Source organism: Triturus cristatus, chromosome 7 (genome assembly GCF_964204655.1).
Source record: "Triturus cristatus chromosome 7, aTriCri1.1, whole genome shotgun sequence".
NCBI lineage: Eukaryota > Metazoa > Chordata > Amphibia > Caudata > Salamandridae > Triturus > Triturus cristatus.
The window spans coordinates 690,190,820-690,211,573 of record NC_140590.1 but is presented as its reverse complement, the minus strand read 5'-3'; the positions used below and the strand labels follow the sequence as shown (position 1 = coordinate 690,211,573).

The 20,754-nt window shown below is 43.0% G+C and overlaps 1 protein-coding gene across 2 annotated transcripts in view; it reads left to right on the top strand.

Moving 5' to 3' along the window:
- SLC39A11 (solute carrier family 39 member 11) overlaps positions 1-20,754 on the top strand; it is a 2,092,456-nt gene that overhangs the window by 2,038,206 nt on the left and 33,496 nt on the right. For both annotated transcript variants that reach the window (XM_085617335.1, XM_085617334.1), the window contains exon 8: positions 10,871-10,969. In XM_085617335.1, coding sequence (XP_085473461.1) covers positions 10,871-10,969 — 99 coding nt within the window. The remainder of the gene's footprint in view (positions 1-10,870; positions 10,970-20,754) is intronic.

Sequence of the window (20,754 nt, the reverse complement as noted above, 5' to 3'; positions counted from 1 at the left end):
CATCCTGGGGCGGGCGGCTGGGAATAAAAGTAAAAGGTCATATAGGCCCCAAACTGTTGTCTGCTTCCACGTTTGTCTCTGTCTTCCACCATGAAAATTCTATTACCACTACGTGTCTCTAGACGTCCTCGTGACGTCAAGTAACCCATCATTCGTCATTCCATCCCGCTTTTCCCAAGTAACCGTCACATCAGTTCACCAGACTCGGTAACTGCCACCATGCCGAGGTCTTTCTGGAAGGAGCCCTAAGAAAAGCGTATGGGCGGCGCTGAATGAATATTTATTGAGCGTTGTAATGAGGCCGACAATACTTTACACTACTTGCATTTCTTTTGAGCGTTGCAGTTTCCATCATGGCCGTAGATCTGAAATTAGCAGCCTTCCTAATCGAATCCTGACGTTAAACAGATGTGAAATATTTACCAATTTTTTAAAACACTGCTGTCTTGCAATATATTACAGCTATGCAATGTAAGCAGTCGGTAGTTCATTGCCTTCCCTTCTTAAGTTCTTTTTTCCCCCCTTGTTTCTTCCTGTTTTAATCCATTCCATGAGGCTTTGGTATTTGTTGAGTCGCGTCCTGGTGCACGAGAGCTCGCCAGGGAGAGACACATGGTTGTCTGTGGACGTGTAAGTGTGTAACTTGTACTTTGTAAAACTTGTTAGTCACTAATGTTGTGGTTGCTCAGGTTCTGCAGCAATAAGCATAGCAGGTCACTCCTTACGACTGTCATATTTGTGGAGAGCACTCCGAAATGACTCTTGGCGCTATTGACAGTTAACAGATGTTTATTGTTACCCAGCCCAATGATACTCAGTTTATCATCCTCGAAAAGATGAAAGCCTGTGTGGACCCACAAGGAATTGAACCTATAAACATGGGCTCAACCGTAGTTCACTTTAGCGGATACAATTATCCACTGAACAACCAGACCCACAGTCTTGAAGCACAAATTATTAAATAAATAAATATTTTAAGCAACACATTGAGTGCTGGTATTTAGGCCGTATGATGCAGTGGAAAGAGGTGAGTTGCGAAAATATTTAGGGCAATCTAACAGCGTAGTTAGGCACAGCACTAGCCACAGGCCCGCAAATTGAATGTCGGGTGAAATTTCTAGAAAATGATTAATTGACTTAATGTGAAAGTTAATTGAACCTGTCCAAATACAAAATCAGTATTGAAAGCACCGCGTTCGGAGTTAATACTTTTGACAGTGTAATATCTCTTCATGGGTATATTTTCCTAACCAGATAAGCCGGCATGGGCCTCGATGAACAGGAAGGTTCACTGCTTAGTGACCTGAATGTCTGGAGTTCAGATTCTGGTAAGGGAGGCTCAGACTTCCATGCCCCCGAGGTTGGTAAAATGAGAGCCATAAACTGGGTAAAAATAATATCTGTTAGTTACAGCATGCAGAAATGGCAGTAGTACACTATGACCATGTACATGCAACCTATTATTATTGTATTTCATTGTAGTAAATATACATCTCTTTATACTTCTTAAGGAGCCCTGGACTCTCTTTTTGTGTTGATTTTAGTTTGTATAAACTGGGCTGTTTTCCACTTATTTGCTTTTTCTTTTTTTGACACTGGTGTTTTGCCAGACCTAGGACCGATACTTTGGTTATTTTTTGGTGATGCTGGTGTTTGTCCAGACCTAGGACCGACACTTTGGGTATTTTGTGTTGACGCTGGTGTTTGGCCAGACATAGGACTGACACTTTGTTTTGGTAATAGTGCTCTTTATGAAACCTATATTCAGGTTATTATTATAAATGTATAAGAGCCTTCAAGGACGTTAAAAATACATTAGTAACATTAGAAATAAAGATTGTTATACGATACATTAATATATATTTAAGAAGCTTTATAAAAATTTAAATATACAGTAACAGATATGTTGATTGAGAAGAGATAATATTTCTGTGTAGACATCACTTGATGATTTTACCGTACATTTCATAAACTGTGGATATAAAAACCTACATGGCTGTGTTTTTAATCTCAGGTAAATAATACACAATGAAGGTTATACACACCTGCCTTGCAGCAGTGAGAAATCAGCCAGCCCTGAGTTTGGGCCACCAGACCCCTATTGAAGCTTGTAATGATAATCTATCTGTTCTCAACAAAATTTCATTCTGCCCTTGTGTTCAAGAGAAATTGGCATAGGATTGCATCATATTGACCTAGGCTGAGTAAGCTAAGATCTTTTTTCACTTACATTTCATGCAGTGTTCACTATCTAATATGTAAATAGCCAGTGGGATGGCCCTTTTCAAGGACAATTTTAATTGGATGGTTAACTATCTGTTAGAATCTTCTAAGTCAATTAAAAACTCAGTAGTGCTTCATTGAAATGCCTAGAAAAAGCACAATGTTACAAATGATTTTAAGTTAAGTCTTGTTTTAAAACCAACTTCAGCGAGCCCTCCTTTGAGTGTGTCTGTAGGTGTCTGCAGTGGATAACCGAAGCCAGGGCTAGGTGTAGATGCCTGATTAACCAAAATCAAGCTGCAGAGATTGCACTGGGACAGAGATCCCCACCGAGCAAAGTTAGATACAGGATTGTTGGACCTAGCCCTTTGTGTAGAGTCACCCCCAATATTTTTGCCTTCACCCCATCTGTTATCTGAACCAGTTTTTGTTGGCTTTTAGAACTCTGCACCGTTTACCACTGCTATACTGTGATAAAGTATTTGTGCTCTCTCCTTTAAGCATGGTAAAATTGGCTTACACCCAATTGCAACATTTAATTTACTTGTAAGTCCTAGTAAATTGGTACTACATGTAGCCAGGGCCTGTATATTGAATGTTACTAGTGGGCCTGCAGCACTTATTGTGCCACCCACTCAAGTAGACTTTTTAAACCCCATATCAGGTCTGCCATTGCAGCCAGTGTGTGCAGTTTTAAACTGCCATTTCAGCCTGACAAAATAAACCTTTTGCCAGGCCAAAACCTCCCTTTTTATTACATACAAGTCACCCATAGGGTAAGCCCTAAAAACCCATAGGGCTGGGTGCGTTGTATGTAAAAAGTTGGATATGCACTTTGAACTTTTACATGTCTCTCAAGTTTGTCTTTTTCTATTGCAAGACCTACCCTTCCCATAGGATTACATTGGGATACCTTATTACATTTAATAAGTGATAACGTTTGTTTGAGGGCAGGTAGGAATGTCCTCTTTGGAGACTGAGGAATTGTAATTTAAAACCCTCTTTAATGGTAAAGTCAGATTTCAGTCACAATTCTGAAAATGTCACTTTTAGAATGTTAATATAAGCTTAAATAAAGTTGGAAGGTGAAAGGATGCCATCTCAGCAGTGTTTCATGAAATTCGAAAAGTGATTAAAAATATTGACTACTATGGGTATCTCAAGATTGCTATGGATAATGCTGGAAGAAATGGACATAAGGAGAGAAGTTTTCCCACATTCGCATTGCGGCAGGTGGGGTGCACACAAGCGCCCCATGATATATTGATTATATAGGCTGTGCCTTGGGACGGTACACAGCACCTGTCACGCATGCATTAATGGATAACAAAAAATTTTTGGGGAAGAATGAGTATACATAAGGGAAGGACTGCATTCTCTAGTCATAATTTTCTCACTTTTAGAAAGTTGGCATTTTCTAGTCCTAACCATTTGGTGCCTGCAGACTGTTTCCTCGGTCTCATGACTAGTGTAGTTGGCTTTTGTGTATTCCTCCCAGACAGCCACAGAATAGAGGGTCTGGGTCGAATGGGCCATCCTGACTTGATGAGAGGTGCAGAGCAGTCACCTGTCACACTTGCACTTCACAGACTGCCTTAGTTCACACACAAAGGACTCTTCACTAGCCAATTGTGCCTGCAGACAGCCTGGAACCAAGGCAGGGAGGCAAGAAATTCCAGACATTTCTGTGGGGGGAAGACTCTAGAAGTTTTTTTTCACTTCAAAGTGGGCACAGGTATAAAAAGGGACCATCAGGCTCACTCTTCCGTACACTCCTGGACCTGTGGATACTACAGAAGAAGGACTGCCCTGCTGCTATGGGACTGCCTTGATGCTTGAGGGCTGCCCTGCTGTCTGAGAAAGAAGACTTGGGCCTGTACCCTTCATCCCAGGCTGAAGTGACTCCAAGGGTCAGCTGACTGCCCTCCTGTTCTGAGCTACCAGGATATAACAAGCTCCAAAGGCTTCACTGCAACAGACCAGCTGACCTGCTACACTGGACCTGCAAGTTTGAGTTTGAGTTTGAGTTTGAGTTTTAAATTATTTTTAAAGCGCACATACACCTGGTGGTTTCATGGCGCTACAGTATACTGAGTCCTTGAGAGGCAAAGGAAAGCAGGGGGGGACATTGACTTATTGGGGAAAGGCTTTAGAAAATAGGTAGGTTTTCAAAACCTTTCTAAAGAGGGAGTATTGGGTGGAACATCTGAGATGGGCTGGGAGGGAGTTCCAGAAGATGGGGGCAAGGGTAGAAAATTTTGAGCCTCCCCATTTTTTTCGACGAAAGCGGGGGATTAACAGCAGGTGTTGAGAAGAAGAACGTAGTTCCCTGGCAGGGACATAAAGTTTGATCTCCGAAGAGATAAAGGCAGGAGCAGAGCCTAGCTGAGCTAGGAAGGCGAGGCAGCCCACCTTGAACTGAGAGCGTTCACGAATGGGGAGCCAGTGCAAGGATTTTAGGAGGGGAGTGACGTGGTGGGATTTGGTGAGGTTATAAACCAAGCGGGCGGCTTGGTTCTGAACCAGCTGTAGTCGTCGTACGTTATAGGCGGGCATGCCGTGGTAGAGGGCATTGGCGTAGTCCAACCGAGAGACGACCATAGCTAGTACAATAAGTTTTAGGGCCGTGAAAGAGAAGAAGCGGGAAACCTTGCGAATAGTTCGAAGAGATAGAAAGGAGGAAGAAACCACCGAGCTCACCTGGGAGTGCAGAGTGAGTTGGTCATTGAGTTTAATGCCAATGGTTTCAACGGAGGAAGAAGGGGAAGGAGGGGACCCAAGAGAAGAGGGCCAAAAGAGGGGGGACCAGGGACTGGAGGAACCACCTGTCAAAACCAGCTCTGTTTTATCTGGGTTAAGTTTTAGGTGGTTGTGATTCATCCAGTCCCGGATAAAGAGCATTGTAGATTGGAAGTTAGATTTAGAGTCAGGGGATTGAGATAGAGAGAATATGAGCTGGAGGTCATCCGCATAGTTATATACGGAGACCTCCATTTGCTGAAGAGCAAAGATGAGGGGAGCTATGTACAGATTGAAAAGTAATGGGGAAAGGGAGGAGCCTTGAGGGACACCACATAACACTTTCCGTGGTTCGGCCGAGAAATCACCCAGACGCACCGCTTGGGTGCGATCACTTAGGAAGGAGGACAGCCAGACCAAGGCCGAGCCGCCGATCCCTGCCGCCCTGACACGGGAAAGTAAGATGGAATGGTCCACCGTGTCAAAGGCGGTGGAAAGGTCGAGTAGGACCAAGGCCTGGGGGAGCTCAGTGTCCAATCCCTCTCTAAGGTTGTCAAGTACTGAAAGCACAACTGACTCGGTGGAGTGGGCTGGACGAAAACCGGCCTGGCGGGGAGCTAAAACTTGGATTTCTTCCACGTAGGTGGTGAGTGCTCTGGTGACATGTCGCTCCAGGACTTTCCCTAGAAAGGGAAGCAGAGAAATGGGGCGATAGTTGGCGGGGACAGAGAGGTCCGCGTCATGTTTTTTGAGAATGGGGAAGATTATAGCAGTTTTGAGAGTAGGGGTAACAACGCCCTGCGATAGGGAGCAGTTGAGAAAAGTAAGCGGGGGTAGCGGGCAGTTCATGAAGATGTGACGGAGAATATGGGCAGGGCACGGGTCAAGTGGAGACCCAGATTTAACCAGAGGGAGGAGGCAGAGAAAGGATTCCTCTGTTAGAAGAGGGAATGAGTCAAAATAGGCCACTATGGGGGGACAGGGCGGGTTGAGAAAAGAGGGAGAGGGAGGGGGAATATTGGCTTTGATTGTAGCTATTTTTTCCAGGAAAAAAGAGTTCAAAGAGTCACAGAGCGATTGTGACGGGGAAGCTTTGAGAGTGGTTCTGTCGGAGTAAGCGAGTTTATTGATAATAGAGAAAATTTCTCTGGGCTTATTCTCAGCGACTAGAATTTTAGAGGAAAAATAGTCCTTTTTGGTGGACAGAATAGATTTTTTATATTGCAACAAGAGGGCGGTGTACTGGGCTTTAAGGATGGGACAGTACTGTCGTCTCCAGCCTCGTTCAGCGTGACGAACTGAAAGCAAGTGGACCTGCCTGGTCTCTGCTGGAGTGAGGTCCTGCCTCCTAGTTCCTGGACCCTTGGTGTGGCATCAGATGAGTTATTCCTAGAAGAAAAGGAGAAATCTTGATGTTTTGGGCTCTTCATGACCGTTAATGGGTCAGTTTGTGCCAAGACCTTGACGCCCTTGCCAACCGCCAAAGTGAAGATCTGGTGAACCAGACTCTTCACTCTACAGCGACCGCTGCCTACGCGCGATCTGCACTTATCACTACAGCATCGTCAGCCCGCAGTGACTGCCAAAACAAAGCGCGAGTGACGACCGTCCATGACGCCCGACAGGACCTTCGTGCCACAGTGATGACTGACTACGACGCCTGACCTGCTCTTCGCACTCCAGCGACGACCATCCCCAACACTGTCCTTACTCCTCACGGCCTCTTCCACCGCAAACTGGACTCTTCATGCTAGACTTTAGAAGGTAACTTTTTCAGCGGGGCTAACGTGGTCCCTGTGTCCGGCCTGCGCACCAGCAGGGTCTGCCTGAACTTGTGACTTTCACCCGGTCTTGCACGACCAGATAACCGCAAGAGGCGCTTTTTGCTTTCAAGCTCAATGCTTACTCTTAAATATATAAAATTGCATGTCAGTTCTACTGATCGAATTTTAGTCATTTTGGTGTCAAATAATATTACATTTTACTAAATTTTTCTTAAATCCGTGTGGTATGTTTCTTGTGTTCTGTCTACACTTTACTGTTTAAGAGCTACATAAATACTTTACACATTGCCTCTACGTTAAGTTTGACTGCTTTTGTGCCAAGCTACCAGAGGGTTAAGCACAGGTTAATTGATTGACTTTTGTGGTTCACCCGGACAAGGATTGAGGCTGTTGCTTTTGTCCTCATCTAACACCGAATTGTGAGAGCTATTTTACTTTCTGCCATTAACTGTCACAATCTTACTTTTTTGCTCGTTTATCTCAAGGAAATGTTTAGTTGCAATGTGTGCATTTTAGCAAATGGTGTCTCAGACCAAGAGGAATAAGGTCTAACAAAATCAACTCGTAAGCATGCATCAAGATGAATGGAATGAGATCCCATTAGATTAGTAAATATTCAAGGTAAATCATTTAGGTATAGTAAAAATAGAAGGGGAGCTAATAGATATCTCTATCTTAGACAATTCAGAGTTTCTATGTATACAGAGATTCCACTATCTCCGCAAACTACTACTGTACACCACATTGAAGAGCCTACAGCAGTTATTAATTTCAGAAGGGTATCTCGAGGATAGATCATTTTTCCCAAAGAGTTAGTTTGTCGACACGACCACAAGCTGTTGAGAAGTTGATAAAAGCAGTAAAAACATGCTTACCCTAGTGGCGTAACACAGGCCCCCTGCAGCCCCCTCGGGTCGGGGCCCCCCGAGCAGCAGGAGGCCCCAGAGCTGCAGGGGGGCCCCTCAGCACAGTACTCAGGCCTGATGAGCTCCGGATTAAAGATGAAGTGGGGGCCCCTCCATTGTACCTTGCAGGGGGGCCCCCTCATCTTTCGTTACGCCACTGGCTTAGGGCATCTTGTAGCACATGATAAACCCTGTATTAAGATAAGGTATACCCTTAACAACCACATAAGGAAATGCTGGATGTATCAAAATAACACACAGGATATGTGAACCAAATTACAATTTCGTGCAAAAATATACGAAATAAAAGTACTTAGACAAGAAACAGCAGTCAGCACAGGCTTTTTTTTAGTATTGTGGTTACCGGTTTGCAGTTTCAGTAGCTTTTTTTTAATTCAGAGTGTTCAATAAGAAGGCATACGCACAGGCACATTGACTATCTTTCTAATTAGAACATTTAGACTATTGTACACTGAATCATTGTTTTGTGGAGTTGAGCCAAGTGTACACAAGAAGCATGGACAGAAGGCACACTGATTTTACATGGTTATGAAGCCTAGTGACCGTTAAAGGTTACAGAGTGTTCAAAGCCTTCTCCCTTGAAGTATTTTAAGAGTACTATCTATTAATTATTTCCATGGGCTCTGAAAGATACCATCATTCTCTTATATACATGAAATATGTATACAAAATGAGAACCTAATTGTACAATGACGGCCATACCCAGATCTTTTAGGTTTAAATCTTTTTTATTTTAACAAAAGCCACATAAAGAAATGTGCATATGAAACGAGCCACACAGGGCTCGACAGGTGCAGATTGAGATGCAAAAAGTCATGCAGCTTTCAATATAGAAAGAGGAACATTATCCCTGCCCCCCAATAAAGAACCAAGGAAAGAATAACAAAGAAAAAAACAAAAGGGAAAAGCATGAGAAAAGAAAAAACGCTCTTCACTCTCTCGGTGTACTCTACTTCCATACAATGCGACTTGAGCAGTTATGTTCTAGGTGGCGCCGGAATGAGTCACACAGGAGGGTCCGGCGTAGTGAGGTACAGTAGGCGTAGGTACCTGGGGCAATACAGTTCTGTGAATTCTGTGGCCAAAAGAGCTAAAAATGGTTGCCAAAGTTCGCTAAAGGACGAGCCCTTACCGGCCAGGGAGAGGGAGATCTTTTCCATGCCCAGTACATGCCAAAGACGGTGATGCCACCCATTGTGTGTGGGGACCTGGTCTGTTTTCCAGTGTATAAGTATGTTCTGCGTTGCTGTATCCAGATCTTTTAGATGTGTTTTGGGGAATTTAGCCGACACAGGTAGACAGTATTTATTAAACACAGCATCAACAGAGACATTTGAGCCTGACCGTTTTATTAATTTTGAAAGCATTACAAAATTAAGAATTATGATGAATTTGTATCAATACTCAACACTGTTCTTCCACAAAGGATGAAGAAATGCCCACTGTAAGAGATTGTGGTATTAGTTGACAGGGTAGTCACCCCCCTCAGGAAACAAGAACAATCCTTGTTAGGGTGAATCACTAAAGTCACTAAATTAACTTGAGCTTAACCCCCTGGTAGCTACCGCACAGAGTAGATAGGCTTAACTTAGAGGCAATGTTTAAAGTATTATGCAGTACTAAAACAGTAATATAACTCAAATGCAAAGCAATCCAAATCCCAAACCGAGCTAGAAAAATAGAGCAAAATTTCATTAAAAAATGACACCACAATGACAAAAAAACAATAAGGGGAACTGGAGATATACATTTTTTACTTTTGAGTAGAAGCACTTTCTTTACTGTATTGTATGGGGTCGTTCCGGATCGACTGGCTGGCAGTAGTCTCTCTGGATCTTTCCTGCTAATCGAGGATATACAGAATGGTCCATTTTCAGGGGGCCAATCTGCTTGCTTCTCAACCTTTTCAAAAGTGGAGACAAAAAAACCTCTAAAATGCTCCTGGTATTTTGGTATTTGCTGTTTATGAGTAGCTGGTTTAGAGCAGACCAAATAAAGGCATTAGATATTCTTTTTAAGGTGTCAATCCGCTATGTTTGAGCTGCTTCATACTTTGCAGAAGAAGCTATTGATGATCTACCACTTTTTTGTATTAGTTTCTGTCTTTCTAAAAGGCGGTGTAATTTGTGCACCATGTTAATTTGGAGGGTTCAATATTGGGCCCTCAGCCTCCCCTTCTAAAACCCAGTGTAGAAATGGGTTCTCCAACAAAAGAGAGCGCAATCCCTTAAGAGATATCTTTGAAGAATGTATTCAGGTAGTTAAGTCACTCCTCACCATGTGCTTCTGTTTCTTAGTCCTATTTAAGAAGATTTCATGTACTTCTTGATGAGTCTTTACTGTATGAGGCTTGCCGTTTTGTAGACAGCTGAAAATCATCTAGTTTTCTTAGGTCACCAGATAAAGGAGACATAACAGACAAAGATCCATTGAAAAGTTTTGACCTCTTTTTTTTATAATTCTTTCTTCCTGCAATTGATGGGATGCTTTCTGTGCCTCCTCTGATCTACCAGGATGTACTCTTGTGCATTTTCTCCGTCATCACAGGAAGATGATGATTTCTCCCTGGGAGGGCTTATCCTCTAATCCATTCTTTCCCTGATCGACTTAGGTCCTTTCTACTGGGGATTTCAAACGTTTCATTCTCTCTCTGTTATGCAGCAAGGCTTTAAAAGGCAGAGAGGAGCCTGCGTGACAACACATGTTGGTAAGTGCGAGTATAGCTGAATGGGAGGGTTTTGTAGTGGGGCCGCATCCCCTACAGCATTCAGCTTTGTCCTTGGCATCTTCTGCTCTCTTGGTAAAGGAGGGCTCAAAATGGTAGCCCGCTTCCCTCTTCAGCAGAGCTCAAACTGCTGGTGGTCTCTGGATTGCTTACAGAAGGTGCTTCAGTCAGCAACCCCCCCCCCCCCCCTCACCTTGATATTCCCCTATTTGACGGCAGTACCATGTACTATTGTTACCAGTGATGGGATCCCAGTAGCTGCACTTGATAGTACTTTGTAGCAGAGTCCCCAAATGCCTTGTTACAGTAGCATTATAAGGAGTGAGATATGAGACAGGCATTGTAATTGTCTCACGTGCAGCAATGTAAAGAAACAAAAGGCATTCTAATCAAATTATTAATCCCCTCTAGAAGGTAAATTTTCCAGTGCAGTAATTGTGGGTTTTTTTTCTTTCCCTTTTTTTGTTTTACAGGAATTTAGCAATTGGGATTGGAATTCAAAATTTTCCAGAAGGCCTTGCAGTCAGTCTCCCCTTGCGAGGAGCTGGATTTTCCACATGGCGGGCATTCTGGTAAGGGAGGTTCCTGCACCATGTTGTTCTCCGTGTTTTTTGCTGATTCAGGCAGTATTTCTGTTTCCAATTGTGGTATTTCAAATTTTTCTTCTCACAGTGTTATTAATATATCTAAAGTTTTTGTTTTTTTAAAATAAAGTGCATTGTTGTATTTTTAGTGAAAAGAATCCATGGGTGCCTAGTGCTTAATCACTATGAAACTTTTACATTGAATTACTAATAAAAGTAACATTTTCTCCATAAGGTATTTATCAAATGGTATATGTGGAATAAAGAAAAAGCATGGCCAAAATACATATTGAGCCATGCTTGAAAAGAAAATGAAAAATAATTTAATGTGCCTTGAACTGATTGACCAATTCAAATCCCATTTTTATTGGGAATATATTTTGTACAAAACAGTAGTATATATCTTAATCTTTTTTTGCTGTCAGCCACCTGGTCTTTCTGGTAATTGGAAGTTTTTTTTGTGGTTTTAAAGTATAGAAAAAATAATTTTGTTACATCGACAATAGGTGTGATCATTGGATAAGAGCACATAAAGTTGTGACTGGATTGTCACTGACTAATTTATTCCTTTTGTTCCTTTGGCTGTAGGAGCAAGTGCTGTGCGTAAATAATTTAGGTTTGTTTGGTAGAAACTGCTTGTTGTGTTTCTAGATTTGATTCCAACAATGAGATCTGAAAAAGATCCGAACCTGGATGGCAAAGATTACAATTGGTCTAAAGCCGTTAGGCCCAAGGTGTTGCCCTTCTTCCAGGCTCTAGCCTGATCGAAAAGTAGATCCGAGTGGCTTTCCAGTGCGAGGGGGAAAAGCTGCTCCAACAGGATTCGTTTCATAGGACTCAGGGTGGGTCTGGAAGGAGTGTATTCTGCATATTCAGAATTTTGCTCAGTCATTGTTCAAACCAATGTTAAAAAAAGGATCATAACATATTTCATATGGAGAAACTGAAAAACGTTCAGCAAGGAGAAAATCTGAATGAACATGGTTAACAAATAATCATAACCTGCACGGGACTTGGGGATGAAAAACCAGCTAGACTGAATAAAAGTCAGTGAGAATTAATTAGGATCTGGAAAACCGAATATATAGATTCTCAAATCCCTCTTTTTCTGTTCCATTTTGGCTGCAGGGCTTATCAGGCAGGAACAAGTGAGTTTAGCGGGTCAACTGTCCTCTTAAAGATTCTGGCTGTATTCTCAATTCTCATTTTTATAGTCTAGGCACAGCCATTTGCACAAAAGCTACTTCTAATCTCCCTCATGGCACTTAGTACTCTAAGGTTGGCAGGTGCCCCCACTTCTCTAGGATTGCAGAAGGAGACCCCCAACAAGCTTCTTCCTTCTCAGCAAGCATGACAGCCTATCCCAGCACCTCTCTCTTCACTGTGACAGAGTAGAGGTGATATTTTTCGTCTCCTCCGAATCCCCTGAACCGCCATATTTTTATAGCACCCTAGAGGCAGTGATTGAAATTCCTTAGCTTCAGAAGGGCTGCTGGCTGTGGCAACAGAAGTTTGAGGTTTGCAACACTTATCCTGTGAGCCTGGAGACTGTTCTTTCGCAAGGACCTCAGTCTCCACGCAGAGTGACACAAAGAGCCTTCCGTCACCGGAAGTCCTGCAGGCTGGAGAATGAGCCTGAGGGTGCTGACTAAGGGTGGCGCCTGTTGTTGCTCTCCCTGATTTGGGGAAACAGACGGGTTTGGATAGGGTCATCTTCAGTTGACAGAGTAGGAAGAGAAATTCAGGTTATCAGGATTTAAGTAGAGGGGCTCCTGCACATCCATGATGAGACATGGTTCAACGGAAGAGGATCCCAGCATCGATGCCCCATCTGACAGGGTGGTGCTGACTGAAGAGAAGTCCATCTCTGGAAGATATAGCTGCTGAGAAGGTTAATGTGCTCCATCACCTGTGACCTGCTAGCATGAATATCAGCGAGCCACATTACTTGGTGGTCTTGTCCTCTGACTCACAGAAAAGGGGAATGTTGTCTTTCTCTTTAGTGAGCAAGGCTGCTGCCCCACCAATGAACCGGTGCCGGATGGTCCTGGAGGTGAGAGGTTTAAGATTGGAACCTCACAGAAGATGAGTCTCATGGTTCTTTTTGGGGTAGAATATCCCACCTGGGGACAAACTTGCCTCCTTTGTTCCTGGTTTCATACTCTTCTGTTGAGATGTGTAGAAGTGTGTTAAAAATAATTCTTTGGATGCATTTCTTGAGTTAAGAGGCTGGTTCACCTGAACTGAACATGATCGTAGACACAGATACTTGCTTGCACTTGATTGTGCCTACACTATCGGAGGTCCTAACATAATAGAATTGATGCATAATGGCCCTAGTATTGGCATACAAGGGCCAACTTAAGACTTCAATTTTAGCACAAAGGGTCTAAATCTGTCGTTAAAATGATTTCCAGGCCAACGTCTCCTGTACAAAACAGGGAACCACCGAAAAGACATTGATTTAGGCTCAGATACAAGTGGTTTTCAACCAAGTATCTTTGGTGCAGTAGAACGAAAATAGGGTTTTCACGATCCTGAGATCTAACAATTGCTGACAGTCTTGAGAGTTGTTTCCAGTGACATTGTTCTAAAGCCGTTAGGCCCAAGGTGTTGCCCTTCTTCCAGGCTCTAGCCTGATCGGAAAGTAGATCCGAGTGGCTTTCCAGTGCGAGGGGGAAAAGCTGCTCCAACAGGATTCTGCTGCTTGGTTCATATACCTTTATGATGCCCCTATATGTACCCCTAATAAATACCATTACAAATGTATTCAGTTCATGAATGCTGAGATAGTGGAAGTTACAGCAGTTAAACTGATAATTGGAGGACAGCTAAATATTGTGATGGACAGGCTCAAAGATTTATAGACAGTCAGTACATGATTTGAGGTAACAAACAATGGCCCAAAACCTCAAATGAACTAGATTTTACATTCTGTTGGATGGTGAATAACTCGTACGTCATATTAGACCGCTTCCTGGCAGGTTGCTCAATGATGCATATGGTGCTAGAGTCAAATATTGGGAACATCACTAGGCTTCGATATTCATGATGCGGAGTACTTCCAGGAGTACAGACAACCCTAGAAGCCTACGCATCAATGTTGCATCCTCCATGACGCCTTAGTCAGGAAAGAAGCGCTTAAATGTGTTACTGGCTTAGCCGAAAATTACTGGGATTTATGGGACTTCTTAAAGGCGGTACTGAAAAGTTTTTTATTTTCCGCTTCAGCTGGGCTTGATAAAATGATGTCAGACCCAGGCACATGGAGTCACAAATGAACTTTATAGTAAGGGAAATACAAGAGGACAGGCTCACTAAAGCTTTGGTGCAAGCCTAAAGTGATTCGGGTGCAAGTCAGAAAACTTGCTATTGATAAAGCAGAGTATAAATTACTCTGTCTCAGATGGAACTATTGCCCCCGGGAATAATAAAGCAATAGAAATGCTAACAAGCAAACTTTGTGCTAAACGGGCAATAGAAAGGATAGCTCTGCTACGAGATGGGAGGGGCTTGCCGGTAAATGATGACAAGGAGATAAACTTCCACACTTGAGACCTTCTATGGTGGTGTATATAATGCAGAATAGACATAGTCTGAGAGAAATATCTGAAGTACAGAGAGTCGTAGGAGGCAAAGCGGCCCAGCTGGTACGGCCTATTCAGGTGGAAGAGAAGATCAAGTACACACCTAGTCTCAAGTCGGGGTAGGCACTGGGCTTCATCTGGGCTACTCGGCCCTATACTATACAAATTCTTGTGGGCCCTAGCTCCTGTCCTAACTAAACTCTTCAATTCCTTTGTAGACTTCAGAATCATTTCTCCCTCAATGAGGGAGGCTGCAATAAAGGTCATTCCCAAACAGAGAAGAAACTTGACCAACAGATTTCCCACATGAACCTTAATGTGAAACTCCGTATGGGCATTATAGCTACTACACTGGGACTGATGCTACCTGGCCTGATTGAGCCGGATCAATTGGGCTTTATATGCGAAAGACAATACAGAGACAACACTAGTAAAATCCTTCATATCTTTGAAAATAAGCAGAGAATATATAAACAGGCATTAATGATCTCAATTGACACTGAGAAAGTGTTTGATCGCGAGGACTGACGGTTTCTTGATAAGAGACTCTTGACGCATTTGGCATTGTCCCAAATATAAAACATTTGATATTTTATGGGTTATAGGTCTCTCTCAATCTCAGTAAGGGTCCGTGGGGATTACTCTACCCCACATCCTTTTCGATTAGTAGAGGAACTACAAAGCCATGCCCCTTTCTCGACTATTCTTCGTGTTCGCTATGGAGCCCTTAATTTAAAGTTTATGCCTTGCTATGCTATGTTAAAGGGATTCAAATAGGTGGTAACAACTTTAAAATAATGCTGTATGTTGACAACATCCTTATCACTATGTCACTATGTCCTTTTCTGGTCAATACAATTCTTAATGGAGGAACTCAGTTAGGTGTCAGGATTTAACATAAATCTTGAACAATCTCGTTTTTTTAACATATACAATCCGACAAGAACAAATACCTTAAAAACTGTAGAACCGTTCTTGGAGCCCAAAGACTTGATTACTTATCAGGCGATCACAATTACACATATCAAGCTGTCAGTGATCATTACTATCCACTATTAAAAGATATCCATAAAGAACTAAACATGTGGCATGTGAACGATTTGTCATGACTTGGGTGTAAAGCAGCTGCACAAATGACAATATTGCATTAGATTTGTTCCTTTTTCAGGTAATACCATGCCCCCTACTGGAGCAGATAATCAGTGACTTTGTATGCGCAGGGAAACATACCCTGTTTGCGAGTTGCTTCCTAACCAAGCCTCCGAAGGTGAGGGGACGAGGGCTTCCCAATTTTGCTAGGTATTCTAAGCAACTCAACTGCAATACCTTGGAGAACAGGAAAACCAGAGTCTGGAAAACATGGTGCATTACTGAACGAGTGACTACATGTTTGGACAATTCTATGAAAAAAGACACCATAGTTGGAGATTGTACCCGTCACCTATCACACATGCCCTGATTGATGTCTGGGAAAAGGCGTTGAGCAAACAGTGCTTTGCAACTTTCCTGTCCCCAGTGTCACCCATTACAAGTAGTACAGTCTTCAATCTTGCCTTACATGAGAAACATTTCCTTAACGTGGTGTGCATGGTTGCCTAGGAATAGGGTAGCTCTTTGACCTGAACTGTATAAGGTGATTTGAAGCTCTTGAAAGAACTTATGACCTCCCTGAAGGTGAGAGACCTAGATATTACCAAACAAAGCATCGCGTTCTGCGTTAAGCCATACCCTACGGCTCTTCCAAGGTTTGAATAATGGTTGCTTTTATTTTCCGATTATATGTGCCTTGTTTTTCAAGTCTATAAGCTGTTTATATATTCCGATAGTACAATGAGAGCCTGAGGTCAGAAACTGTTAGAATTGGAACTCAGTGGAGTTTTCTCAGGGCAGGAATGGGAGATGGTATACATTCTAGTATACAACACTGCCAGATACTCTACAGTGAAGGAGGTTTTGGTCAAATTAGTGGTGCAGTGGTAGGACAACCCAGTAAAGCTCCACAAATGGGATGCAACTAGGTCTGACGTGCTGGAGAGGGTGCGGAGCCACAGGGGTAGTTCTCGATCTTCACTGACACTGCCCCAAGCTGCATTCCTACTGACAAAAATGTGAAGAGTCGTAGATAAAATGTTTCATACTACTATATTCAGATTCCGAAGCATGCACAATACTGAGCCCCCCAAACTGACAGCTGCCTGTTAACCGCTTAGAGACAAACAAATGTCCTTCACCCTGTGCTCCGCCAGGAAGATTATCACTACAAACCTAGGCTCCAGAGAACAGGAAAGTAATGTATCAACTCTGGGATCTTGAGGGTTTGGACAATACTCGCACTGGATGGAATGCATCTGAATCTGACTAGACCCCATTTCTGGAATATCTCTCCAAGGAGTTCAGGCAAAGTTTATGTTCAAAATACATTAGTGTTTAAGATCATTCCAGTAGACCACTTCCAGCTTCTCCAAAAGTGATGTGACAATAGATGTTTTTCGACCAGTGGAGACGTCTGAGAGCTAAGTGGGTGCGTTGCTTCAGAGGTGGTTAGATAACAGGTTGTATGACCTTGCAGGCAGGCTAGGCGATGGGTTGCACCCATGTTGAGGGATGAGGAGGCTTGCTTTCAGTTCTCTTCCCTCTTATTTTATAGTAACATGTTTTGCCACCTTTCATAAATGATACACACCTGTGTATAGGTTAAGCGTTAGATCCCTCCCGAAGACATATGCTGTACCAATACCATTGTTTTCTCTTGAACTAAAACTAACAAAAATATTTAATCACAACATGTGAATGGTTTAGTGCTTGAACGAACTAAAATGTACTGTTTGAAATGTGTTTAGTTGTTCACCTTTTAAAGTTTCATTTTCAATCTAATTAAATTAAATGGGGTATAAAGCATAAAAGTCAGTTGTGCAGATCTAAAGATCTGCTTGTGTCTCTTTATCCTAGACAGAATTCAATAAAAGCGCTTTTTCTTGTGTGGAAAATAGTGGTACTCCCCAAGATTTTCAATATTGCATTGGCAGTAGAGGCACTTTCTATAATTCTAAGCAAGATGTAAGTAGCAGACTAGGTGACAAAATTGCTTTGTGCTTCAAATACATTGATGCACTCAAGAAACAGGCAAATATTAACCCAACAGCCATCAGTGCTGCCAATTTTCTTTTCTGTTTTAATATTTTTCGGCCATACTCCGCTTCTGGCCTCATCATAACTACCCTACAGCATCACACATCTTAATTGTCCTTCTTAAGCACTGCTTGTAGCCATTCCTTCAAATATTACTGAAGTGTATTGCTGAAAGTACTGGATTGGAGGGTTTATCTGTCAGTGTTCCTGATGTGTCTTGCCTTAAGTTACTGGTTATAGTGAGAGCTGCTGAAATGTATTGCTTCGATTAATGCTTAAGATTTCTGTTTGGGTATTTTTGATGATTATTCCTTCGAATTCCTAATGGTTATTGATTGAAATATTGCTGATGCACATACGTTGAGTAATGCGGATGCATTTTGCATTGAAGTGTTTCTGACGGCGGTTGATGTGGTATTGCAGAAAGAAGGGACTATTTATCCAGCCGCCGGGTAAATAGTTTATAATCACTGCTATTTAACGAGCAGCAGGCAAAATAGTACATAATGTTTGCTATTAAGACAGTGGCTGGCTAAATTCCTGAAACTTCACTGCTTATCCGGACACAGGCTAAATAGTATAGATCATATACTATTTGACTGGCATCCTGATAAATATTCCAATAGAGGTCTTTATTAAGCTTGATGTGCGGGGAAAAAAGAGACCCCAGGCAATGGTGGGGGAGGGGTCATCTTGTAATTGTGGTTCAGGAAAGTGAGTAAAGTATTTGAATGTAAGTGCATATAAAAATGTACAAAAGTATATACAAAGGGAATTGCATAATTTAATCTAAGCTATTTAGAAATTAAAAAAGGAAAATTAATTTTGATTAAATATATTTGCTAATATAGTAAATTAAATGTAGGTATCAAACTTTTTCAGAAGCTTCAGGATATGGCACATAGATTTTTGTGCTGCAGTCTGGTGTATTTGGCTGCCTGCAAAGAATAATGAGTATGGTTTAATGCATGTTACATACGTGTTTTCTTGATTCATGAGTAGGATTGCCTCCTTTCCCATGTTTTAAGAATCTGCAAAGCCCAAACATGATTCTTAAGAAGAACTTTATACGAAATCATCTGTTTTCATTTAAACATGGCCTTTCTCTCTTTGTACACTTTATCAGTCGAGGGTCATTAAGGCAGCTGTTGAACACATTTGAAAGTCTTTTCCTCTTACATTGACTGTTTAAAGTATGTGCTTATAAGGGGAAAAATACCAGCTTTAGGTGATTTTAACTTTTTTTGTACCAGCAGGCCATTAAAATACCAGTCATGCCAGTATACAACGGCCAGGGGGCCACCCTACTCATGAGTATACAATATTTATTTAATGTTCATGATCCTTGTTTTGATGAATTTTGAGGGTTTCTTAAGGATGGCCTTATGCTTGGTGTGGGCTTCTTCTTAAGGGGGGATTGTGCTTGCATGGTTTTCAGAGCTGGCAACACAGTAGCAGCTGAAAGGCTAGGTACGGTTGCCACCAGGCCAGTATTATACTGGCATGACCGGTATTTTAATCTCTCTGCCGGTCCAAAAATAGAAAAGTCACATAAAGCTGACAAAGTTCAGAAGGCCAATAACCAATAGGATCGGGAGATCTTGGTAAGCGCGACAGGAACTAGAAAGACCAGGGTGACTAACGGCAAGAGCCCCAGGAGGACCAGAGCATGGAGGGCCAGTGGACTAAAATGATAATGCTCAGGATGCCTGCAAGCAGAGCTAAGAAGGTGATGAAGAACAGGGCCTAAGGGACCAGGGCCCACGTTACCAAGTGTAACATATCGATATCTCTGGTAAGAGGATTAGGGTGGGGAGGATCAGATGCAAGAAGGCATACCAGAGTCAGGAAGACCAAGGGAACTGGACATGGGTGGCCAGGAGGACCACAATTAAAATGTTCAGGTTCAGGAGGACTCAAACAAGGAGAACAGGGACCAGGAATACCAGAATGACAAGAAGAAGGGCAATCAGGACAAGGAAGATCATAACCAGAATGACCAAGCCAAAGGGCTAGGAGCAGGACGGCCAGACTCAGGAGGACCAGAACAGGGAAGACCATGGCCAACTGGTGCTGAACCTCAAAGACAGGAGTGGGAGGACCAAGACCAGGAGATTCAAGACCACACTCAGGAGGACTAGGAAGATCAGGAGCATAAGGACTGTGACCTGTATGACCAAGGGACCAGAATAGGCAAGGAAAAGTAGGGGGCAGTACCAAGGATACATGAGGAGAGGTGCAGGGCAAGAAGGGCTAGAAGGATCATGGCCAAGAGCACCAGGAACAGGCCTAGGACTGCAAGGGGGTCCTGGATCTCAGGACCAATATCAAGTGGAGCAAAAAGCTAGGACGTGGGGCAGCAGGGCCAGAGTGAAGGGAATCAGGATGACCAAGGCAGCTAGAGCTAGGAAGACCAAGGGGACTAGAGCCAGATGGCCAGGAGGACCGGGACCAACATGGCAAGGCTCAGAAGGACCTAAACAAAGCTCAAGAAGGCCTAGACTAGTGGGTGCAATGCCAGACGAACCATGGGGCAAGGAACAGGGCCAGGAGAACCGGAATGATCCAATCCAGAAGCATAAGGCTAAAAAGGTCAGACCTAAGATGCCAGGTGGACCAAGAGCAGGTTTATCAGGTACCAGGTGAACAGGATGAGGAGGAGCAAGGAACAGGTCAAGGCGGTGAGAGTCAAGATGACCAAGAAAGTATAGACAGGGCTAGGAGAAGGGGACCTGGAAGGAGCAAATGGCCATGAAGACCAGGACCAAGAGAACTAGGCATACTAAAACTCAAACAAGGAGTCACAAGAGCAAGATGATTAAGGCATAAACCAGGAGAACGTGACTGTGACAACCAAGGATAGGAATACAAGTCGTTGGCAAACCAGACCCAGAGTGAATAAGACTGGGAGAACAGGACCTGGAGGATCAGATGTACAAGAGCTGAGAGGACTAGGGCAAGGAGAACCAGTGGGTCCACACCCGAGGGGACTAGGAGAATCAAGACCTGCATACCACGACAAGGAAGATCAGGGTCAGGAGGGAAAGGAGGACCAGG